General features: G+C 40.7%; 1 protein-coding gene across 1 annotated transcript in view; it reads right to left on the minus strand.

Annotated features, from left to right (window-relative positions):
• The window catches only part of HACD2 (3-hydroxyacyl-CoA dehydratase 2), a 120988-nt gene that overhangs the window by 15286 nt on the left and 82502 nt on the right, over positions 1-23200 (minus strand). The window contains 1 exon segment of the mRNA XM_046003289.1: positions 21655-21743. Coding sequence (XP_045859245.1) covers positions 21655-21743 — 89 coding nt within the window.

A 23200-nucleotide genomic window follows, 5' to 3' on the forward strand; every position in this document is an offset into this window, starting at 1 on the left:
AATCCACTGAGCCACCCAGGCGCCCCCGGAAACATTTTTCTAACAAGTGGGGAGCGTCCTTTCTATTAAGGACCAGTGACTCAGAGAAAAAGGATCAATGAGGCTTAAAAAAAAAAAAAAAAAGAGGAAGAAAAACTAGCCAGTTTAGCCTTGGAGGGGCTAAGGCCTAGGATTATAAAAAGCTCAACTCAGGGGCACCCAGGTGGCTCAGACAGTTAAGTCTTTGGCTCAGCTCATGATCTCAGGGTCCTGAGATCATGCCTCACCTGGGGCTTCCTGCTCCAGCTTCCTGCTCAACAGGAAGCCTGTTTCTCCCTCTGCCTTTTCCCTGCTCTCTGTATGAGTTTTCTCTCTCTCTCTCAAATGGATAAATAAAATCTTAAAAAAGTTCAATCCAGCTACTTTTTGAATTAGGAACTAGAAACAAAGAATTTCATTAATTATCAAGACTAGAAGGTTTAATATACCCGCACAAAGGTGTGCTGGCAAATGGTCACACAGCATTACCCAGAACAGCCGAAAAGTTAAAACCACCCAAACGTGCCGCAATGGGTAAATGGATAAACAAAACGTGACATAATCCATATAACGCAATACTATTTGGCCACACAAAGGAAAGAGATACTGATATATGCCACAGCACACATGAACTTCAAAAACGTGATACTGAAAGACGCCAACTGAGAGATGCCAACTGCAAACGATTTTATTTATGTGAAATCGTCCAGAGAAGGCAAATCTAGAGAGAGAAAGTAGATTATTGGTTGCCAGGGGCTGGGAGTGGGAATGAACTTTAAAAGGCATGAGGACCACACTGAGGTGACAGAAATGCTCTAAAACTGGATTATGGTGGCGGTTGCATTGAATTGTACACCTAAAATAGTGAATTTGATGGTGTGTAAATTATACCTCCATGAAGTTGTTTAAAAAGAATATGTTTATGTCTAACAGGGTCTTAAAGTCATGACCCTGAAATCAAGAATTGCACACACTACCAACTGAGCCAGCCAGGCCCCCGACCCATGTTTACTTTAAATTATATTATTGCCTTTTAAGAGAAAAGGGGCATTTGGGGCAAAAGTGGGGAAGAGCGGAGGAAAGAAATAAAAGGGGATTATCAAGGTTTACGAAAGAAAAGAGAGGGACAAAGGGTTGGCTGCCAAAAAACGTCCCAAGGCCACATTTCAAAGGTGCATTTCACCATCATGGCACCGATCTCACGGATCTCTGGGAGTGGGTGTGGGGCAGCTCTGCCTGTCAGGAAACCTTCCTCTGCCCAGTGCAGTCAGTGAGCAGAGTACTGGACCCTCCAGGCTGCGGGAGGCCGGTTTCCGACTGGCTCCACCGCGAGGGAGGCGGCGCTGGGTGTGGGCGGCTTGTGTAATTTAGCCAAGGGAGTTTACATAGAAATTCAAGCTGGAGAAACAAATGGGTGTAAGAGAAAAACCTTTACACACAAATAGCATCATATGTTTGACTTTAAAAGGCTCAGGGAGTATCAGTACACGAAAAGCTGTCATTTTTATTACATTCAAAGAAAAACAGATGGTGCTACGGAGAAAAATCATTATTGTAGAACCCCTATTCTTTTTAGCATTCTGGAACCCACTGCTCACCACTCTGATTATTTCATAGAAATACCCTTATCATGCTTTATGGTAAGTGTTCCTTCCTCTTCTTAATACACCCTTCATTTGTGAAGAGAGGAGATTTTGGTAAAATTTAAGAGCTGAGGAGTAGGGTCTGTTCTTGGCAAAACTCTGAAGAGTATGTTTGTCTTAAGTCTGCTCCGGCTGCTGAAATAAAATGGAGACTGCGGAGACTGGTGGCTTAAACAACAGAAATGTGAGCACCAAGTTCTTACAGGGCAGGGACGAGAGGGGAGAGCTCTCTGGGGTCTCTTTTTATAGGCACCCCAGTCTCCTCATGAGGACCCCACCCTCATGACCTCATCTAAACCTAAGTACCTCCCACAGGCCCCACTCCCAAATACTGCAACACTGCGGGGTAGGACTTCAGCACAGGAATTTGGAGGGGGGAGCACAATTCAGGCCACAGCAAAGCTCCCAACCAGGTGTTGATAAACTTTTTCTGTAAAAGACTAAGTAAAAAATATCTCAGGCTTGATGTCACATGTAGTCTTTGTCATGTATTCATCTTTGTTGTTTTATAATTTATACCCTTTAAAAACATAAAAACCATTACAAATTACAGGCTAGATTTCGCCCACAGGCCAACACCTGTTCTAGATTCATTTTGACTGCCGCCCTCCCAACTTTCCCTTCTTATGACCTATTTATCCCTACAAAAGTCATTCTTCAGTCTTCTTTGGACAGACTGTGTGTGGGTGTCAGGGGAGGGGATCAATATATCTCTAACCAGTGGACACTATGAAAAAAGGAAGTACACATAAGCACGTTTTTCATGTTATGCCATCTTACACCTCAGTAATCTCTTTTTTTCATCTGTGGTAAAATACATATAACATAAAACTTACTACTTTAACCATTTTAGATTATATAATTCAGTGGCATTAAGTACACTTACCATGTTGTATGACCATTGCCACTATTCATCCCAAGAACTTTTCACCATCCCAAACAGCGTACCCAATAAGTATTAATCCCATTTCCCCCTTCTCATCCCTGGTAACCACTAGTCTACTTTCTGCCTTTAAGAATTTCCTTATTCTAGGGGCGCCTGGGTGGCTCAGTCGTTGGGCGTTTGCCTTCAGCTCGGGTCATGATCCCGGAGTGCTGGGATCGAGCCCCATATCCGGCTCCCTGCTCAGTGGGAAGCCTGCTTCTCCCTTTCTCTCTGCAGCTCCCCCTGCTTGTGTTCCCTCTCTTGCTTTGTCTCTCTCTGTCAAATAAATAAAAATCTTTAAAAAAAAAAAAAAAGAATTTCCTTATTCTAGGTACTTCATTTAAGGGGACTCATACAATATGTGTCCTCCTGTGTCTGGCTTATCTAACATAATAACTTCAAGTTTCATCCATGTTGTGGTATATACCAGAATTTTTTCCTTTCTTTTTTTTTTTTTTAAAAGATTTTATTTATTTATTTGACAGAGAGAAAGATCACAAGTAGGCAGAGAGGCAGGCAGAGAAAGAGGGGGAAGCAGGCTCCCTGCTGAGCAGAGAGCCCGACGCGGGGCTTGATCCCATGACCCTGAGATCATAACCTGAGCTGAAGGCAGAGGCTTAACCCACTGAGCCACCCAGGCGCCCCTCCTTTTTTTTTATTCTTTTTTTTTAGAGAGGGAGAGAGAGACAGGGTGAGCGAGCATGAGGTGGGGAGGGGCAGAGGGAGAGTGAGACTCAGGCAGGCACCACACCCAGCACAGAGGCCAACACAGGCCTCCATCTCATGACCCCAAGATCACGACTAAGTTAAAATCAAGAGTTGGTTGTTTAACCGACTGAGCCATCCAGAGGCCCCATAGAATTTCTTCCCTTTTAAAATAAGAGGAATACTATTCCATTGTTTATGTACATTATAGTTTACTTATTCATTCAATTGCTGGTGGACATTTGGGTTATTTCCACTTTTTGGCTACTGTGAATAATGTTGCTATGAACATGGGTGTACATCAGAGTACCTTGTTTTTTGTTCTTTTGGGCATGTACCTAGGAGTGGAACTGCTGGGTCATATGGTAATCCTGTATTTAACTTTTGAGGAATTGCTAAACTTTCCACAGTGGCTGCACCATTTTATATTCCTGGCAACAGTGCACAGGAGCTCCAATTCTCCCCATCTTTATCAACACTGGTCATTTTCTTCCCCCCCCCCCTTTTTTTTTTTTTTTTTTTAAATTTTTTTTTTTCTTTTTTACAGATAGAGAGAGAGAGAGATTACAAGTAGGCAGAGCAGCAGCCAGAGAGGGGAGGAAGCAGGCTCCCTGCCAAGCAGAGAGCCCGATACGGGGCTCGATCCCAGAGACCCTGAGATCATGACCTGAGCTGAAGGCAGAGGCTTAACCCACTGAGCCACCCAGGCGCCCCTCCCCCCCCCTTTTTTTTTTTAAGTGACCGCAGCCATCCTAGTATGAAGTGGTATCTCAGTGTGCCTTTGAAACACAGTCCTCAATGGTTATTGGTGTTGAGCATTTTTTCATGTGCTTATTGGGTTATTTGTATATCTTCTCTTTAGTAATGTCTAGTCAGGTCCTTGAACCATTTTTTAACTGCTTAAAAAATAATCCTTTTTAAAAAAAGAATTTATTTATTTGAGAGACAGCATGAGCAGAGGTAAGGGGCAGAGGGAGAGGGAAAAGCAGACTCCCTGATGAGCAAGGAAGCCAATGTGGGGCTCAATCTCATATCCTTAAGATCATGACCTAAGCGGAAGGCAGATGCTTAACCAGCTGAGCTACCCAAGCACCCCTGAATAATACCTTTTTAATAATTTTGGTGACAATAGCAGTAAAAATAATAATTATACTCAATAGTTGCTGAACTCCTAATGTATACCAAGCATGTTTTTACATATATTGCCTCATTACATCTCCATTTTACAGAGGAGGCAAATGAGACTTATAGAAATTGAACCCAGGTCTGTGCCCCTAAATTCTGAAGAGTACACACACACACACAACCACACACACAATACTGTTGTGGGGAGAACACTTCTCTTATGAAATGAAGAGAACTTTTCAAAGGAACCCATATACAGAGCCGAGAACAAATAAGGTGAATGTGAAAATTTCCCAATATCAAGCAAGCTACTAAGTTCTCCAAAAAATGTTGCTCACCTCTGAAGAGGAGACACTGAAGGAACTGAGTGGAATGGGCTCACTGAAAAGGACTGAGTAAAGTATGAAAAATTCTAGATCACTGCTGTCCAGAGATATCTTGAATATTTCTATGAAAGGAACTCAGTCATGAATCAACTGACTTAAGACAGAAACCAACATAAGAACTTGAAATAAACCCTAATGAATTCCCTACAGTTAGTCTGAATCTTCTTCCCTGAGCCTTGCTTTGCTAATAATCTTCACTGCTTATTTTGTTTTAGCCCTGTTTTACTTCCTGGGTTTAGTTTATTGCCAAGACCCCTAAAATCTATCTCAAAAGTTTGTTTCTCTTTTCTATCTCTGCAGGAATAAAACTATAACATATGATTTGAATTCAAAATGAAAACAAAGTCATAAAAACAAAGATAAAAAAGAAAATGAGAAAAAAGAAAGAATGGAATACCTTATGGGACAAGTCTCTCTGGTTTTCCGAGAAGCTATCATCCCAATCATTTCAAGTTTGTCTCTGGATAGGCATTAAAATTCACTTAAGAGTCTCTTTCCTTTGCCCTCAATGGAGCAGTCAGCATGGAGGCTGGGATAGGGAGCAACATGGACATGAAGACCAGTGGGTCCGGAGGCCAAACAAATGGGCAAAAGAGGGAAGGTTGAGGGGCTGCAGACAGGTGAACTAGAGGCTGGGCAACCAAGGATAGGGAGATGAGGGAGAGACAAGAGGTGATGGGTAAAAGAGATGATGAGTGTGGCTGGGAAATCACTTACATGGAATGAGTGAGTACACTGAGCAAAGAAATCAGTATGCTAAAAAGAAAAATGGGCTGCTTATTGTTGGAGAGGTATTTACAAACATGTAAGGAGGATATGAGAAGGAACACTAAGGTGTTGGACTATAACTTGAGGAACCTGTATGAACTCATAATTAAACATACATACAGACACATCCACACAGAGCTATATACTTTTAGATGTACATGTGTATGAGTATCTATGCATGTACAGTATGTGTGTGTGTGTGTGTGTGTGTGTGTGTGTGTGTGTGTATGTATCTCCTAGTTTTCTCCATGGGAGGACTAGAAGCATTAACACCCCAGTAGCATGAAGCACCTCAGCTACCCAGATCTTGGTTCCTAAATACCATCTCCCACTAAAAAGAACCAGAGCTCCTTGGCAAAATGGCTGATTCCAGGAACGGGACTGGGGAAGTTTAAGGTAAGTCTGGAAATTTTTTTTGTCAGAAAGTAGGGGGATGCTCAGTGAATGAGGGAGACAAATGGAAAGGGTTCCCCCGGCCAAACTGGACAATTTTAGCATCAAAGTAAATAACAGATTACAATCCACTGAATTGCACGGGAACTCATGAATTCAAACTTATATAAATGAAATGAATGAATGAATGAATGAATGAATAAATAAGTAAATAAGAGAAAAGGAAAGCTACTCCTTATAGTAGGAAGCTACCTAATATAAGTAAAGGAGGTAACAGAAATACAGGGACCATCATCTGGTAACCACCACAGAGGTGGCTAACACAGGTGGGAGTCATGCCCACAAAATACTAACCAAGAAGGGGAAGACAGTGACTCGAAGGTGGGGAAAGTTGGCAGACACCACCAGGAGCAGGTGATTGGGGTCAACATCATTGGGATAGGATGGGCTGTCATGGCACTGCCACCTCACGTGATGCCCTGAGAATAGCACGGCACCATTTCTGTAGTAACCTACATGACTTGAACTGGTTACGGGGGAACACTAGATGGATGTGGGTTAAGGGTCACCCTACAGAAATTAAGGCCTGTACTCTTTAAAACTGTCAAGGATTTAGAGACAGAGCAAGACTGTCAAGCTCTCCCAGACTGATGTGTCTTAACAGACCTGACAACTAAATGTAACATGTTATGTAGCAGGAATAACATAGCAACATATTTCTTCCTTTTCCTGAGTATCCTAGCACAATCCTTAGCACAATACCTGGAGCACAGATATACTTAGCAAATGTTTGCCATCCCAGAATAGGAAAAAAAAAAAAAGTGTTTGGGCAGCTAGTGAACTCTGAATGGGCCCCGTAGACAAGGTGGCAGTATTGTGTCAAATGCTGGTTTCCTGACTGGGAGGTTATAGGAAGTCATCACCTCCATGGCAGATGATGGAGGAGAATGTCTGCAACATGAACTTGAGTAACAGCAAGTACAGCTTGCTTTCAAGGTTCAGAAAAGGATGGATGATAATGGGTATATATAGAAGAGAAGGTAATGGAACAAGTGTAGTAAAATGCCAGTAAGTGGGGAATCTGAGAGTTTTTGTACTTTTCTGGAGCCGTAATTAGGAGCAAATACAACTATCACTTAGTTTCTAGACACACTGTTTCTGATATGAAGCCTCCAAATCTGCTGGAGAGGCAGGCTGTATAACCACAAAAAAGATACAAGAACAATTACAATAAAGCATACAAATAAAGCACACTGACTTGTGAAGGAATAATAGATTTAATGCTGCCTCTCAATTGGTATTATCTTAGATGGTAAATACCCTGAGGGCAGGTCCACAAACTTGCTTTGAAGAGGGGTTAGCTTTAATTAAAAGGCAAAATCTAATTTTTAAGACTTATATGAGAGAGAAAGAGTGTGTGTGCATATGTGCACGGGGCAGGGGAGAGGGAGAGAGAAAATCTCAAGCAGACCCCTTGCTGAGCACAGAGCACAACTCCAGGCTCGAGCTCATGACCTTGAGATCATGACCTGAGCTGAAACCAAGAGTTGGGTGCTTAACTGACAGAACCACCCAGGCGACCCCAAAATCTAATTTTTAATAAATGCTTTAGATTAGGATAATAATGATGATTAAGATAATGATAACTCACATTTGCAGGGCTAATTATTCCTTAAGTATGATCAAAGTAATTATGTGTAAATTTTTACCAGCTAACTGAAACTATTTTAATAAGTATAAAAAAATTAATTTCTTTGTGAAAAGTCAATTATATCTGTTTTGAATCTCAGGACATGGAAAATAATTCAAAATAGCTGCACAGAACTTTGTCACTAAAATTTTTTGATACGATTACATTATACAGAATATGTAGCTAATATTTACTGAGCACTTCCTAAGTACCACACACTGTTCTAAGCATTGTGTATATATTCCCAGAGTGTACCCCATCAAGAGAAACAACTGGGCTGGGGATACTGGAACAGCTGAGTGACCATGTGATCCTAGCAGCACCCTGTCCTTCCTCTGCCTTACCAGCTGGCTATCCCACTCTATGGTATTGCTGTCTGCTCAGTTCTGCTCCTGGACTACGCTAGAAGCACTGTGAGGACGGGACCCATGATTTCCCTTCTCTCATGTATCCTAGTGCTTCATGCAATGGCTAAAGTGTAGAAGATACTGAATATTTGTTGAGTGATTAAGAATTAATGGCGACCCATCTGTAGTCCAAGCCTGCATGTTCTCTGGCTTGGCTGAAACAGCCTTGGGTGAGGAGGGCAGCTCCCCAGTGAGAGTGAGGCCAAGGGTCACAGGGCTGGTGCCTGACTGATGACATTAGCTGAGAACTTGGGCTGGAGAATAGGACAATTCTGACGATAATCTTGGTCTTTTCCATAATTTTACTAAGTTTTTGAACAAAAATAGAACTCATTTAGTTATCTACTTAAAGGAATTTCATTCTTGATAAGAAAAAAATTGAAATGTAATAAATATTGACATGTGGTGGTTTAAAAAAATAGTTTGAATCAGTATTAGCCTTATTCACATGACAATTCGTGTGTAAAGTGTCCTTCATGCATAGCATTTATTAAAAATCCTTTATAGGGTATATAGTGAACAAATCAGAAAATACTATTTCTTTTTTATGGAAAATGTGAGTTACATTATAAAGAAATATTAATATTCTTTCCCATTTAAAGGAGATAAAAATGTGCATCCACATAGGTTTTTTTTTTTTTAAACAAAACAGTCTTTATTTATTTTTTCAAGATTTTATTTATTTATTTGACAGACAGAGATCACAAATAGGCAGAGAAGCAGGCAGAGCGGGGGGGGGGGGGGGGAAGGCAGGTTCTTTACTGAGCAGAGAGCCCGATGCGGGGCTCAATCCCAGAACCCTGGGATCATGACCTGAGCCGAAGGCAGAGGCTTTAACCCACTGAGCCACCCAGGTGCCCCCACATAGGTTTTTTTAAACCTACAGTGACAAGGGGAACCGGTTAAAAAATTCTTTCCATTACAACACAACAACTAAGGACTCTTTTTTAGTGTGCATGATGGCCTAGTCAAATAGTTTCTGGCTTACCAAAACAACTCTTGGTCATGAAATCAACTTTCCTGAACATGCAATGAATAAGACATAGAAGCATGCAGTCAACACGCAATGCTCTCAGTCAATGCTGTACTTACAGCAAGGTCAGACATGCAGATCTGAAAGCTAACATGTCCCCACAAACCCAACTCTGATGCTATGATGTGGTCAGCCCATTTCCTAGAAGACATGTCGTGAAGGTGGTAGCTTCCTTAACCAGACTCTTCTCTAATCAGTGCCGATTTGGAAATCAGAGACCTTCAGACTTCTGAGCTGCCTGTACTGAGACAAGCTGCTTCCCTCTCTGAGCCTCTGTTCCCTCATATAGAAACTGGGGAGGGTATCTGCCTTTGCATGGTTGTTGTAGGATCAGAAAAACATATAAAGTGCTTAGTGAAGTGCTAGTGATTTAATAAATAGCAGCTGTTATTTTTCCACAATAAGAAAAATTCAATTCAACAAATATTTACTAAGTTCCTACTATCTATGCTAGCTGACTCTGAGTCCCTGGTGGCCGCCTCTTTGGCTTAATTACCAAGACAGTGTTTTGTTGTTGTTTTGCTTTTCATTGTTTGTTTCGGTGCTGCTTAAGAGATGCCATCCCTCTCTCTACTTGAAGGTTAATATGCTTCTACCATCTCTGGGATGTCTGAGGACCTCCAGGTGCTAGCTGGCTTTCCCAGCATTCTTCCTGAATTCTGTTTGATTCTCTCACCCCCAGGGAGCACGTTATTTCCTGCAACTATTTTCTTCACCCCAACTCAAGCATGGAGGCTCATCAGAATGGGGTCACAGGCAGTCCCAACCTGGAACCTATATGTCTAATCCAGTCTAGAACCACAGCAGTAGGTTCCTGCGACCCCATGGGGAGGGCTGGGGTGTACTCGCCCCTCAGAGTCTGCTCCCAAACCTTCAAATGCAATGTGCCCACTCAACACTTTGGGGTTGGGGGAGAGGACCGATCATTGTCAGAAACCTAAGACATTCAAAAGAACACAAGGTTGGTCATAGATACCGTGAAACGGCATGGTTCTTCGGGTTCTCTAACAGTCTAATGATTGCAAAATCTTCAATAAGACAGAAAATAAAAATCAATACTATGAATACCATCCCCTGGATTGTAGATGTTCTGTTCGGGCTTGTATGGTGCTTTAAAGATACCGGAGCCAGTTTTTAAAGCTGGGAGATGCCACATAAAAAAATAATTTCTACCTTTTCTTTAAAAATTCATACTGCCTATCGCTGGACCCACTTGGCAATCACTAGCTGTAGTTGAAATGAGTACCTCTTCTTGTGAGACGTACACCCTCCAGCTGCTGGGTTCTTCTTGAACTTTCTCTTCAAACCCACCTGTAGGATAACTATCTGCTGCCTGCTCACAGCTTCTGCATAGTCACAAAGCGCTACCCAAAGGTCCCATTTTGCAAAGCTCGAGTTTTAAAAATTATACAGCATTACTTAAAAACTTGGTTAGCTTGATTAGCTTTTACAACATAATTTTGAGGCAATGACCTCAACAAGATTCCTTAAACCTGCCCTAATAGTCCAGCACCAAATGCAGGACGCAGACGAGACGCACACTTTTGAAGTTTTTGGTTATTCTGGTAAATTTTTTGCCAGTGCAAAATAAGGTAAAAAAGAGAAGATGCCCAAACTCCTCTTGTTAAAAACAAACGTTTATGGTGGCAATCTGAAGAAAACAAAAGTTAAGTCTTTAATGCACCAAGCCTGATAATTAGTTCTCCCCAAAACCCACTTCTAAAATGCAAAGCATACTCTCGGCATGCACCCACACACAGCCGCACATGTACATCAAGTCACGTCTTACAAATTCCCGAAGTGCGTCAGGGTTTCACTTCAGACTTGAAAAGGGGTCCTCTTTCTGGAAAATGCAGACAACTTAGTAATATGCTTTATTTTATTCGTGATGCATCACAGCTTGTCATGAGAGGTGCCTGACTAGGGTTTCTAGAAATGAGTAACTATAAAACATTATTGAACCCTCTTCCCTGAAGAAACTAAAATACATCTTATCTATATTTCAGAGGAGCAGGGAGTTGGGGATGATTTCTTCAGGCTGCCCCATCATGGTCGAGACTCCCATTGAGACCAGTTATTGTGCATTCACCACGCAGGCCAATTGTCGGAAGGCTGACTGTACATCTTGTCAATTTATATATTTTTAATTAAACAAACTCATACTCCATATTCGTGCTTAAAAATAAAGTTATACTGAAAAAGCTACAGTATATAAAAGACCGATTCGGCAGAGGAGAAGGTAATTTAAGAGATAGTTCCTCCTCCCACGTACTGAAAGTTTTCAAATGAATATTAACCAAAGCTTTAGAAATGCCACTCATTGTACTGTGGAATACACCTGTTTAAAAGCAATTTATAGGTAATAATTTTTAACTTTCCTTGACTTTGATGACATATTTTAGCAATGCTCACGATGCAAGTCAATCATCTCACTTTTACAGTGTGAAATGAGAATCTTTGAGCTCATTGGGATAATAATGTTGACTGTACTTCTATGGCACTTTTTGCCTCAAAGAGGATAGAAAAGGCTTGCGAAATGCTTTTCAAAAAGGGCAAGCCTGGGACATGCTATCACAATGAATCCATTGCTGCAGGGGCCAAGTTTCAGGCCTCTGACAGGTTGGGCCCACATGGCCTTCTGCCTCACCAGCTAATCAACTGCTCTCTGTGCAACAGAGAATACCATCCACACTGTTTACCCCATCTGCAGGTAGGGTTTTTGTAACCATTTAAGCTTGTTAAAAAAAAAAAGAAATCCCTGGGTCTAAAGAACACAGCATACCAATTATACTGTATAAATTTCTTTGACTATTAAAAAAAAAAATCACACAGTTGAGGATACCTGGCTGGATCGGTCAGTGGAGTGTGTGACTCTCAATCTCAGGATTGTGAGTTCAAGCCCCACACTGGGTGTGGAGGCTACTTAAAAAAATTTAAAAAGTAAAAAGATCACACAGTCATGCACATATGAGATCAAGTATATGAAAACCCAATTGGCTGAAATCAAGAGAATGGCAAAATAACATCACACTGAACATCTACAGCTATACTAATACGGCAACCTCCAGCAACATGCAGCTATTTCCAATTACATTACACGAAATTAAAATTTAGTTTTTCGGTCATAATAACCTTATTTCAAGGGTTCAATGTGTTCACATAGAGCTAGTAGCTACTGAACTGAATGATGCAGACAGGAACATTGCTACCATTGCAGAAAGTTCTACTAGACAGTGCTAGGGAAGAGCACATACCCCAAAGACAAATGTCAGTACCCAGAAGTTCCCTTATTTGGCTTGGAATAAACAGTCTTATATAAGCACCTTACTGCATTTCATTTTCAGACCATGGATGAGAACTGTTTTGAACACCAGAATTCACTTCCTGGTGACTGTCCCCTGACAATACAACTCAGCAGCACAGTTCCATGACACAGAGCTTTGCTTTGCCATGTGATTCTTTAATTCGAATTGATGTCATGTAATCAAGGCTGAAACCATGTAAGCTCCAGCCTGTAAATCTCATGGCCTTATCTGGGAAACTACTATTTCACACCCAAGGTATTCATCTTTTCCTTCCTTCACGCCCATTCCTTCTCCATGATAGTTTCCTAATGTCAAGAGTCAAGCATCCTTGTTAATCTCAGGACTGCAAGGAACCAGATTTGGCTCTAAACAGGCTTCCTTCGATTTGTAAATAGCTAATACATAGATTAAGATACTACCCAATAGTATAGAAATGTCAAATGCTTGAAGATGATGCATTCCAACAATAAGTTTCTTTGTCAGAAATTTCACTATCAAAAAATAGGAGCAATGTAGGCGACCCCACTGATGCATCCAGAACATCAATTACAAGAGGTATGGGAACTTTAGCATAATATATAAAAAGACTAACTGAAGTGTAAAATGCTCTGGAAAACCTAAGATCTGGAAGGTCTGGGGCACAGGAAAAAGAAGAAGCCAACAGTGCTCAAGCCTGAAAGGATTGGGCATCTCCAGGGCAATGAGTCTGCAATGAGTCAGGCTGTGGCAGGTTTGGCCCCTGCTCCTCCTCCCTTAAGTGAGACTGATGCCCCCTCCCCACCCCAGTGAAAATATGAAAATAACCATGCAGGCTTTTGGGGCATTTCCCTAATGTAACTGTTGCCTCTCGTGCCAGAGTTGACAACTGGGAATGGTGGATTTCAGAGTTAGCCCTTGGGGTGAGAGAGCAGAAGAAAAGATCCTGAAAAGCTTCAAGTGTAGGGATGTCTGTGGGGCAGGGTCACCCCAGGGAAGAGAGCCCAGAGGAGAAAAAGATTAACATTAAAGACAAATGAAACCAATTTCCTGATTTTGTTGAACTTGGTACCTTAGTCAATGATTAACTGACAAAGGGGGCTATGCTCTGTAGGAAGTGGTGGTAATTCTGGCTTACATGGTTTAAGATACTTGATTGTTTCTTGTTTTAACACAACTGACTTAATTATCAAAGACAGGACCACCAGACTATATTTTGAACAAATGAGTCCCAATGGAGTTTCTCAAGGGTTACAAAAGCACTATGACAATGGGAGAAAGAAGCAACATGGGATGGCAGAAGTGAACTTATAAAAAATCTACGTATTTTTCAGTATTTTGAAATAAAAATCTTTATATATAGCTCAAGAAAATGCTGGGAAGAGACAGAAATACACTGCGGGGGTAAATAGACAATCTGATTTTGCCCAAATCCCCTATGCTAAATATAGGCAACGGCAGAATGAACCACCTAGCTATGAGGAAAATACCACTATCTTCAAGTGTCCATTAGGAACAGCTGTGGAATTGGCAATACAATATGGGCGCCTTTGTCTGGGACTTGTCTCGAGTTTGACAGTGTCTGATTAATGATCAAATAATGAGGTTTTCTACCTTTAGGAGAAGTGTTAATTTTAAAAGTGAAGGTGATGCAAATCCACCTCCAGAAATATTTAAAATAGAAAGTATGGGAATAGGTGGAATTGTGTAGAGAATCTGAGAGACATTTGGCATTCCAGGGGGCAAAAGAGGCTGAATGTATCCTGAGGGCCTTTGCTAAGATGAAGTAACACCATGGAAAGGGCATGCCAGAAGACAGAGTGGCATGGCTTTGGGTCCAAGTACAGAACCCGAGGGGGGACATGGAGCCCCCGACATAGCACTGAGCTCCTCATCTGATGGATGGGGAGAGAAGGTGTCCTTCCTGCCTCAGGAAAAAACACTGTGTTCACAGATGGCCATTAGGGACGAGAAGCATGTGCCGCCACGGGAAACACTAACGGAAAAGCCAAACCTCGAGAGGTGACAGGGCACATGCATGCTGTGAGGCCAGCAGAAAAGAAAAGCCTGTGATGCAACCAGAATTGGATGAGGAGTGTGGGAGTGAGGGTGTCACTTCACTTAGTATTTTAGTTTCCGCAAGAGTGAAAAAGAAGAGAAAAGGAGAGGAAGAAAAAGCAAACTGTACATCCCTGAAAGAAGGAACATTCCTTCTGAGGTGAAACTGCTTTACAAGGGCTTTCAGAAGCTACTCGGCAAAAGCTGCACCCTAGAGACCTTGATTTCTGAATAAGGCTGCCACATTTCTGTAACCCTTCTCATTTCATCTTCACAAAAACTCCACGACATAAGCAGAACAGATATTCGCATTATAGATGAGAAAAACAAGGCCTAGAACATTGAGCCATTTTGCCCTAAGCTGCAGGATAAGTGTCAAAGTTGATACTCATTAACTCCTCACATGAGTTATGTGCACTAAACCTCCAGGTTCCAGAATACTGAGTTCTAATTACCTAGAACATAATAAAACTGTCCAAGGAATGTGACATTTTTTGATAAATCCCAGGAAGAAAAGTGTCTGTACAGTATCTCCTCAGGTGGGAATGACGTCCTAAACAATCTGCCTGCTGGTTGTGGCCAGGCACAGTGAAGCACATGCCCAGGACAGAGCCCTTCCCAGGACCGACCCCAAAGTGAAGAAGCTGGATTCCTTATCCTCGATCTTAAAAACAAACAAATGAAAGTTACTGTTGCTTCTTTAATGCTGTGGCTTCTGATCACCCTCTGCCTCAAGGTGGGCCTCCCAGGCTTTCTCTGACAGGAGCATGAGTCTCAGCTCAGCAGACGCTGTACTTTGGAAAAAGGTCCAGAAACTCCACAGTGCCTTTACTCTAGTAGTGTGAGGGAACCCTAAGGCTTTCATTCTTCAAGAATGAAACTATGGTTCTTAGACTTGAAAAGAATGGTGAGAGCTGGTTAGGCTTCAAGTAAATTAAGTAGAAATATGAAGTATCAAGAAAAGAGAAGGTCAATTAAAATTACATCACAACACACGGTGTCTTAGATCATACAATTATCTGAAGAGCTTATTCACAATGATCTTTTCTGGCTCCACTCCCAGAGAGTCTGTATCAAGTGTGGGGTGGGACTTGGAATGTGCATTTTTAAATAAGCTCTGTGGGTAATTCTATCCCAAATAATCCATAAGCCCCAACAGAAAAACAGTCTTGGAACTTCCAAGGAGAAAGGTTAGTTAATTGGAGGGACTCATCACAGAGCCACCGGGCACAGAAACAACAGAGGAGCAAGTGGGCAACGTGCCTCAGATGAGCGCCCAGAGCCTACAGCTCATATGTATACTTCACATACAGAGAGATGATCGGTCTGAGAATCCTAGCTCAGCATGCATGTGGCATGCTAGAACTGCTTCAGACGCATGTGTTCCTGTGTCTGAGACAGGGGTTTTCCACTCCATATGGGACAGAGAAAGCATGGTTAGCACCCAAAAATAAGGTTGTGTTCATACCACAACTTAAACGGTGAGAAGGAAGCTCTGATATAGAGGGAAAACTTTGGAATCAGAAGTCCATTCCCAACTCTGCTTATTTGGATGTGTGACAATCACTTTGCTTCTCTAGCTTCTGAACTCTAACTGAAGGCTACAACCTACCTTAAGGGACAGTTATCAAGAGTGAATGATCATAATATATCTTCGGTAAAGTGTAATGCATCAAACAGAGATCAGTAGAATGATAAAAAACTGGAGGTTACTTTCTTAAACACTGATTGCAAGCTTTTTGTAAGCATCTCACTGAGAAGTTGACAAGAATGGCAAATTAAGTATCACAATGCCCAGTAGCATGCCAAAAAGAGATGGGAAACAGATAACTGGTAAAATCAGGAGAACTCACAGAACATTCTGGAAGAATACAGGAAAACATCCCTTTCTCCATTGGTGGCAGAGGGCGAGGAAGAAAGGAGACAAGGCTCAGCACTCAGCACTCAAGCAGGGTATAGCTTTGTTTTATGCAAACTATTAGTAGCAGACTGTAGACGGTATTCAGTGCACTTGGGCTAAAGTCACAGTGAGGGTCCAGCAACTTCTTTCTCAACTACTGCCCAGGGACTTCTCCTCAGAACATGGTGATCTTCAATTGAGAACTCCAACAAGGATTTGGATGGCTTCTTCTAAGAGGGCTGGGCCAGAAAAAGGGACAGTGGCTCATTTATGTATCTAGGAATCTGGGGATCAGCTTAGCTACTTTTGAACAAAAGAAGAATACATGCTCTATGAACTCATGTGTTTTTGAAGGGAGGTTTATAGTGAGGGATAGAAGGTAGCATTTTCCACTGCAGTTCACTTTGAAAAATGCCAGTCTTGTTTCAGCTCAATGAGGAGACAAAGGACAGACTCAAACACAGTGTGAGGAAAAAAAAAGCCCCTAGTGGTCTGATGTGGCAGCAGCAGTGGCCAGCCTGGCTAAGAGACAGAGAAGGAGCCAGTCCAAGCCTGGGACACAGGTAGGAAAAGTGGAAAGGAAAGAGGTCAGCTAGAATTGCTGATTCCTACACCCTACCTCCCACCCTGAGCTTGTCATTTTTGTCAGAAGCTTTACTATGCTCATATGCACTCTTTAGAAGGAAAAAAATGAGGTTATTTGCAATGCTTAGTTAAGAAAAGCTTTTCAGGGGCACCTGGGTGGCTCAGTGGGTTAAAGCCTCTGCCTTCAGCTCAGGTCATGATCCCAGGGTCCTGGGATCGAGCCCCACATCGGGCTCTCTGCTCCGTGGGAAGCCTGCTTTCTCCTCTCTCTCTGCCTGCCTCTCTGCCTACTTGTGATCTCTGTCTGTCAAATAAATAAAATCTTAAAAAAAAAAAAAAAAGAAAAGCTTTTCAATGAAGAGACCACAATTATTTCTTTAATATCCTGCCAATCAAGATATCACACTAACTGATGAGTGAGTCCTTTTATATCATAATAGAAAACCATCTGGTCACCTTCTGGTTCTATGATGTACATGGCAACACTTATGTGACCAACATTCCATGGGTAGAGAATTAAAATGACTGTATAAAATGCACGTCCTATATGTCCTATAAAGCCTGTTAAAAGGAAATATATCTCACATAGAAAAAAGGTAACATCTAGTCTTAAAAGGTATATAAGCCCCACCTTAGGACACCACGTACAATTATAGAAAAACAAGGGGAATGAGCATGGGAAACATGAGAAGTCCAGAGAAAGGGGGTAGAAAGAGTCCATATCCAAATATAATGCTATGAATGTGAAGAATTCTTACCAAGTTAGAGGGGAATGGGATTTAAAAACAAACTGAGAAAGTAGAGTAAGAATTTGAACATTACTATGAGAAAGTGAGATGTATTTTATAAAGCAGTTATTTCTGACATCAATTTCTTTATGTGTTAGTTGTGTGGTTCCCACTGTTAAACAGAGTTGAATATAAGGGAAATAAGGATAGTTCAATGATGTTTCAGGAAACAGAAGAATGGAAGTTTAGCAGGGAAGCCATAAGTACTGTTGTATAGAACAAAATGAATTATAGCTAATATGAGACTCTAAGGCAGGAAAAATAGGACTTGGCCAAGAGCAGGGATTGAGGACCAGGTGACAGAGAGAAGATTGGCCTCTGAAATGCCACAGCAACTGGCTCTTCACATTAGCTATCGATGACCTGGGGTAAGCTGGGAGTGGATCTACCCTGCAAACAAAATAATGAAAGAAAAGGGGAACAAGGAAAAGAGAACGATGATCCCTGAACAGCAGAAACACTGAATCTTAATTACGTGAGAAAGGAGCAAGTCAACTAATTAATAGGGTGTATGTGAAAAGAAGAGGACCCAAGAGATGGCAGAAAGGCAACACAATTAACTGTACTACATTCTTAAGAAAATGATATGTCAATGATAGTGGAAACTGGGTATGTTTGGTTGCCGAGAAACAATTTGGAATATGCAAAGTAACAAGTGTACAACTTATTGCAGAGCTCAAATGGGACACTATATATGAACCATCTGAAATGGTCAAATCTATGCATCTATCAGGTAGAATCGTTACTGAAGACAATGGACAGGTCCCTGTACCTGTCTGTAATTCACATAGTTAATAGCTTAAGCCAAGCAGTCTTAATGATCACTCAGGAAATCCTGGCAAATGTTGCTAATAGTAATATGGCAAACAGAACTGCTTGAAACAAATTATAAGCATTTTAGAGTTACCGGTTACCCCCTCTGCCAGAAGGAGAAAAGGAAAAGAGTGATCATTAAGGCAGAAGAGAGGAGAAAAAAATCAGAGGCCATAAATAATCTAACAGTGGAGTATTAGCACCTGGACAATTAATATCTAATTATTTAGACAAAGCGATTACACAGCCTGTAGTTGACAATACTGTCTTCATGTACCTAACATATAATTCCTGAAACTACATTATTATCTGTTTAAGACTATGGATGAGCTCCTATCAGAAAAATAATTTAGATCACTTGAGACTATCGGGAAGTTAATGAGTTGCTACTTAAAATAAAAGGAAATAATGTAAACACATAAGTAAGGGAGGAGGAAATACTGGTTAAAAATGATGATTTGTAGAAAGAACTTTGAAATGGAGAGCTTACATGGTATTATAAGTAAAGTAACTTTTCCTTACTCCATAAACAAACAAGAGTGAGAACAAAGGGCAATTTGCCTCATTAGGATACATGCTTAGAAGACACAAATAGACATTTTTTCAAAGAAGATATACAAATGGCCAATAGGCACATGAGAAAATGCTCCATATCACTCGGCATCAGGGAAACACAAATCAAAACCACTATGAGATATCACCTCACAACTGTAAGAATGGCTAAAATTAACAAGTCAGAAATGACAGATGTTGGCAAGGATGTGGAGAAAGGGGAACCCTCTTACACTGCTGCTGGGAATGCAAGCTGGTGCAGTCACTCTGGAAAACAGTATGGAGGTTCCTCATAAAGTTGAAAGTAGAGCTACCCTATGACCCAGCAATTGCACTACTGGGTATTTATCCAAAGGATACAAAAATAGTGATTTGAAGGGGCACATACATCTCCGTGTTTATAGCAGCAATGTCCACAATAGCCAAACTATGGAAGGAGACCAGAGGTCTATCAACAGATGAATGGAAAAAGAAGATATGACATATATATATATATGAATATTACTCAGCCACCCAAAAAAAAAAAAAAAAAAAAAAATTGAAACCTTGCCATGGGCAACAATATGGATGGAACTAGAGGGTATTATGCTAAGCAAAATATGTCAGAGAAGACAAATACCACATGATTTCACTCATATGTGGAATTAAAGAAACAAAACAGATGAACATAGGGGAAGGGAAGAAAAAATAAAATAAGACAAAAACCAGAGAGGGAGGAAACCATAAGAAACCATAAGGAAACCATAACAGGGCTATAGACTGTAGGACTGTAGTATATATAGACCTATAGACTATAGGAAACATACTAAGGATTGCTGGAGGGGCAGTGGGTGGGGATATGGGATAATTCAGTGATGGGCATTAAGGAGGGCATTTGATGTAACGAGCAGTCCCCTTATATGCAGCTGATGAATCACTAAATTCTACCTTTGAAACTTATAAGATGCTATACATTAATTAAATTGAACTTAAAAATTTTTAAAAAGGATTTATGTGTCTTTTTAAAAAACTTTATTCTTTAAAGCAATGAGATCACTTTTTAAAAAGTATGTGATTAAGTGAACAAACGATAAAGGGACAAACCAAAAAACAGAGTCTTAACTGTAGGGAACGGATGAACAGATGGTTATCAGAGATGGGATGGGTGAAAGAGGTGAAGGGGATTAAGAACACACTTATCAGGATGAGCACTGAGTAATGTACAGAATTGTTGAATCACTATATTATTGTATACTTGAAACTAACATAATACTGTATGTTAACTATACTACACTGGAATTAAAATAAAATTTTTTAAAAGTACATTACTATTGGGGCACCTGGGTGGCTCAGTGGGTTAAAGCCTCTGCCTTCAGCTCAGGTCATGATCCTAAGGTCCTGGGATCGAGCCCCACATTGGGCTCTCTGCTCAGCGGGGAGCCTGCTTACTCCTCTCTCTCTGCCTGCCTCTCTGCCTACTTGTGATCTCTGTCTGTCAAATAAATAAATAAAATCTTTAAAAAAAAAAAAAAAAAAGTACATTACTATTTCGACATTCTTGCATATAAAGTTTAGAAATCTTAGAGAAGTGAGAGGTTTAAAAAAAGCCTTTGGATCAGCAAATTTCATATGAATGTAACAAAAATAATAGCTTAATCAGATCTGGTTACAAACTTGCATTCTTCTGTTTGTATATCAAATGCCAATAAAAAGTTAAAAGAAAAACCTCACTGAAATTCAAATGAAACGTCAAAATAAATCCTGAAAACAAAATGTTTTGACAGAGGTTTGGGAGAATAGAAGACAAAGAAAACCCTAGAATAATGCTAATGGATAAGCACATTTCATGAGCTCCACAGATTCCAATACTGCTGGTGTCTGGGACAGAAAAACTGAAAAATGAATCATCCTGGTGGCTACAAGTACCCTACCTCAAGGTGACATTAACAAGAAATAAATGGCTTTTAAAAAGCAAAAAACATACAGGAAAATAATCTCGTTCTCCCATACTGGGAAATGAAGCTTGGTTGTCGATCCACACTGACGGTACTGCTGGCTTTCTCCCAGTATCCCTGGGCCTGCTGGGGGTACATACCACCCCACGCCCCCTGTAGAGCACTTCCCTTCCAGAACCACTAGAGTCAGCACGTTTGAGAATTCCATTAATCCTGGTAGGTGGGGTGGAAACAAGTTTGTTTCTACTAGTCCTATAAAGAGGACTGCTCTGGACTGAATTAATACCCTCTATTCCACCAACAGTTCCACTATAAGGATGCAGATGTCCAGTTTAGTATGCTAAAACAAACAAAATACCCCAAAAATATAACTGAAGTGCAGACCACATCCATATTGTCCAGATCTCTATGGGAACTAAGCCTGTAGGACGTTATCATTTAACCAGTCTTCTCTTTAACAACACTGCATATTTGGGGTACGTTTCCCACCAGTAACCCAATTCTCATAGCGAATATGCATTTCCTTTGGGCTATGCTGATGACCTAGAGTTGCAATCTGTAGCCCTAACACACACATGAAACAGAAATATTGAATAGTATTGACTAGCATTGCTGGCATTACTTTATTTTAGTCTATGTTAAACACTTACCTCTTTGACACTATGTGTTACTGCCCATATCAGAAAAACTCTTGACATCACCTGGAAGGAAGTCAGGACAACAGAAGATGGAACGATTCCTGAAAGAAATTTTAGGATGGGTAAATAAATGTATATTGTACTAAGTTTCAACATGTAATACATTTTCTGAAACATTTAATTTTAATGTTAAGACATAAAACCATCTAGAGCAACTGAAACTTTACATAAAATGTCTTTCAGTACAGTCAATATTAAAAACTTTTTTCCTCCAGGGATGGGTGGCTCAGTCAGTTAAGCGTCTAGCTTTGCCTCAGTCATGATCCCAGGGTCCTGGGATCGAGTTCCGCATCAGGCTCCTTGCTCAGTGGGGAGCCTGCTTCTCTCTCTACCTGCTGCTCCTCCTGCTTGTGTGCTCTTTCTCTCTGACAAATAAATAAAATCTAAAAAAATAAAAGACAACCCAAAACCCCAACTTTCCCCCTCCAAAACACTAATATTGCCTCCCCTCCCCAAACAATATTGTTAATGGCAACAGCATACCATGGAATCTAGGAACCCTTCTTAAGCCTTTCAAAATCACTGGCCAAGTGCAATATATTTTACATTTATCATATAGAGAAAACAAAACCATTGCTTAACCTCTAAAGTTAGACACTGAAAGGTCATTTTATAATGAGTTTCAAAAATGAACAGGCACCTATAGAAGGGAAATCAACTGTATTTGTATCTAATGAACATTAGCAACTCCTACATATCATATGTATTATCTATACTATATATCAAGGTATTATCTAATGGTTAAATTATCTTTTAAAATTCACTCAAATATTTTGCCAATAAGCATACGATAATCAAAGCTTATTGTCTTTATTAAACCATTCTCACCTTGTTCATTACAATAAGCACTGGTAGAATTATCCTTCCAATGTCCAGAAGTTGTAACACTGGAATCATTAGTTTTTGGAAATCATTAAGTTCTGCTAAGTTTAAATTTCTTTGGCTTCTCCTTTCAATTCCTAAAATCACAACCCCTCTGAAGAAACCAGCCACCACCATTACAAAAAACTCTTGCCTCCTTTAGGTCATCTTAAACCCAGCAATAAGCCATTATCTGTAAGCCTCATTTTCTTGTTGTAACTTTATACTTGTAAGGAACTGCTCCTAAAGTAAAATCTGGAAGCAGAATTATGGGTACCCAAACCAGCAGGTTCCTTTACCCTCACTTCTCTGCGGTTTCTCTCTGGCCTTCCTGCTGGCAGCAACTATACTTACCAACCTCCTGGACATTTCAGGTTGCATGTGGGTCATTCCATACCTGCCAGGAGCCCTCATCGTGGTGGCAGATCTTCCTACCACTCTAATACTAACTTCATCTTCAATACATCCATTGGACTATCCCAGACCAATTTTCATTCTTCCAAGCCTTCTAAACCACACTCAGACTTCTGAACATTTATAAAACAGAGAAACAAATTGCCAAAAGACTGTGTACAAATCAGAGATAAAACTGTCTCTATGGGTGTGGCTATGAAAGGAAATCACTTCATGTCTTATT

The sequence above is a fragment of the Meles meles genome, chromosome 4 (genome assembly GCF_922984935.1).
Source record: "Meles meles chromosome 4, mMelMel3.1 paternal haplotype, whole genome shotgun sequence".
Classification (NCBI taxonomy): Eukaryota; Metazoa; Chordata; class Mammalia; order Carnivora; family Mustelidae; genus Meles; species Meles meles.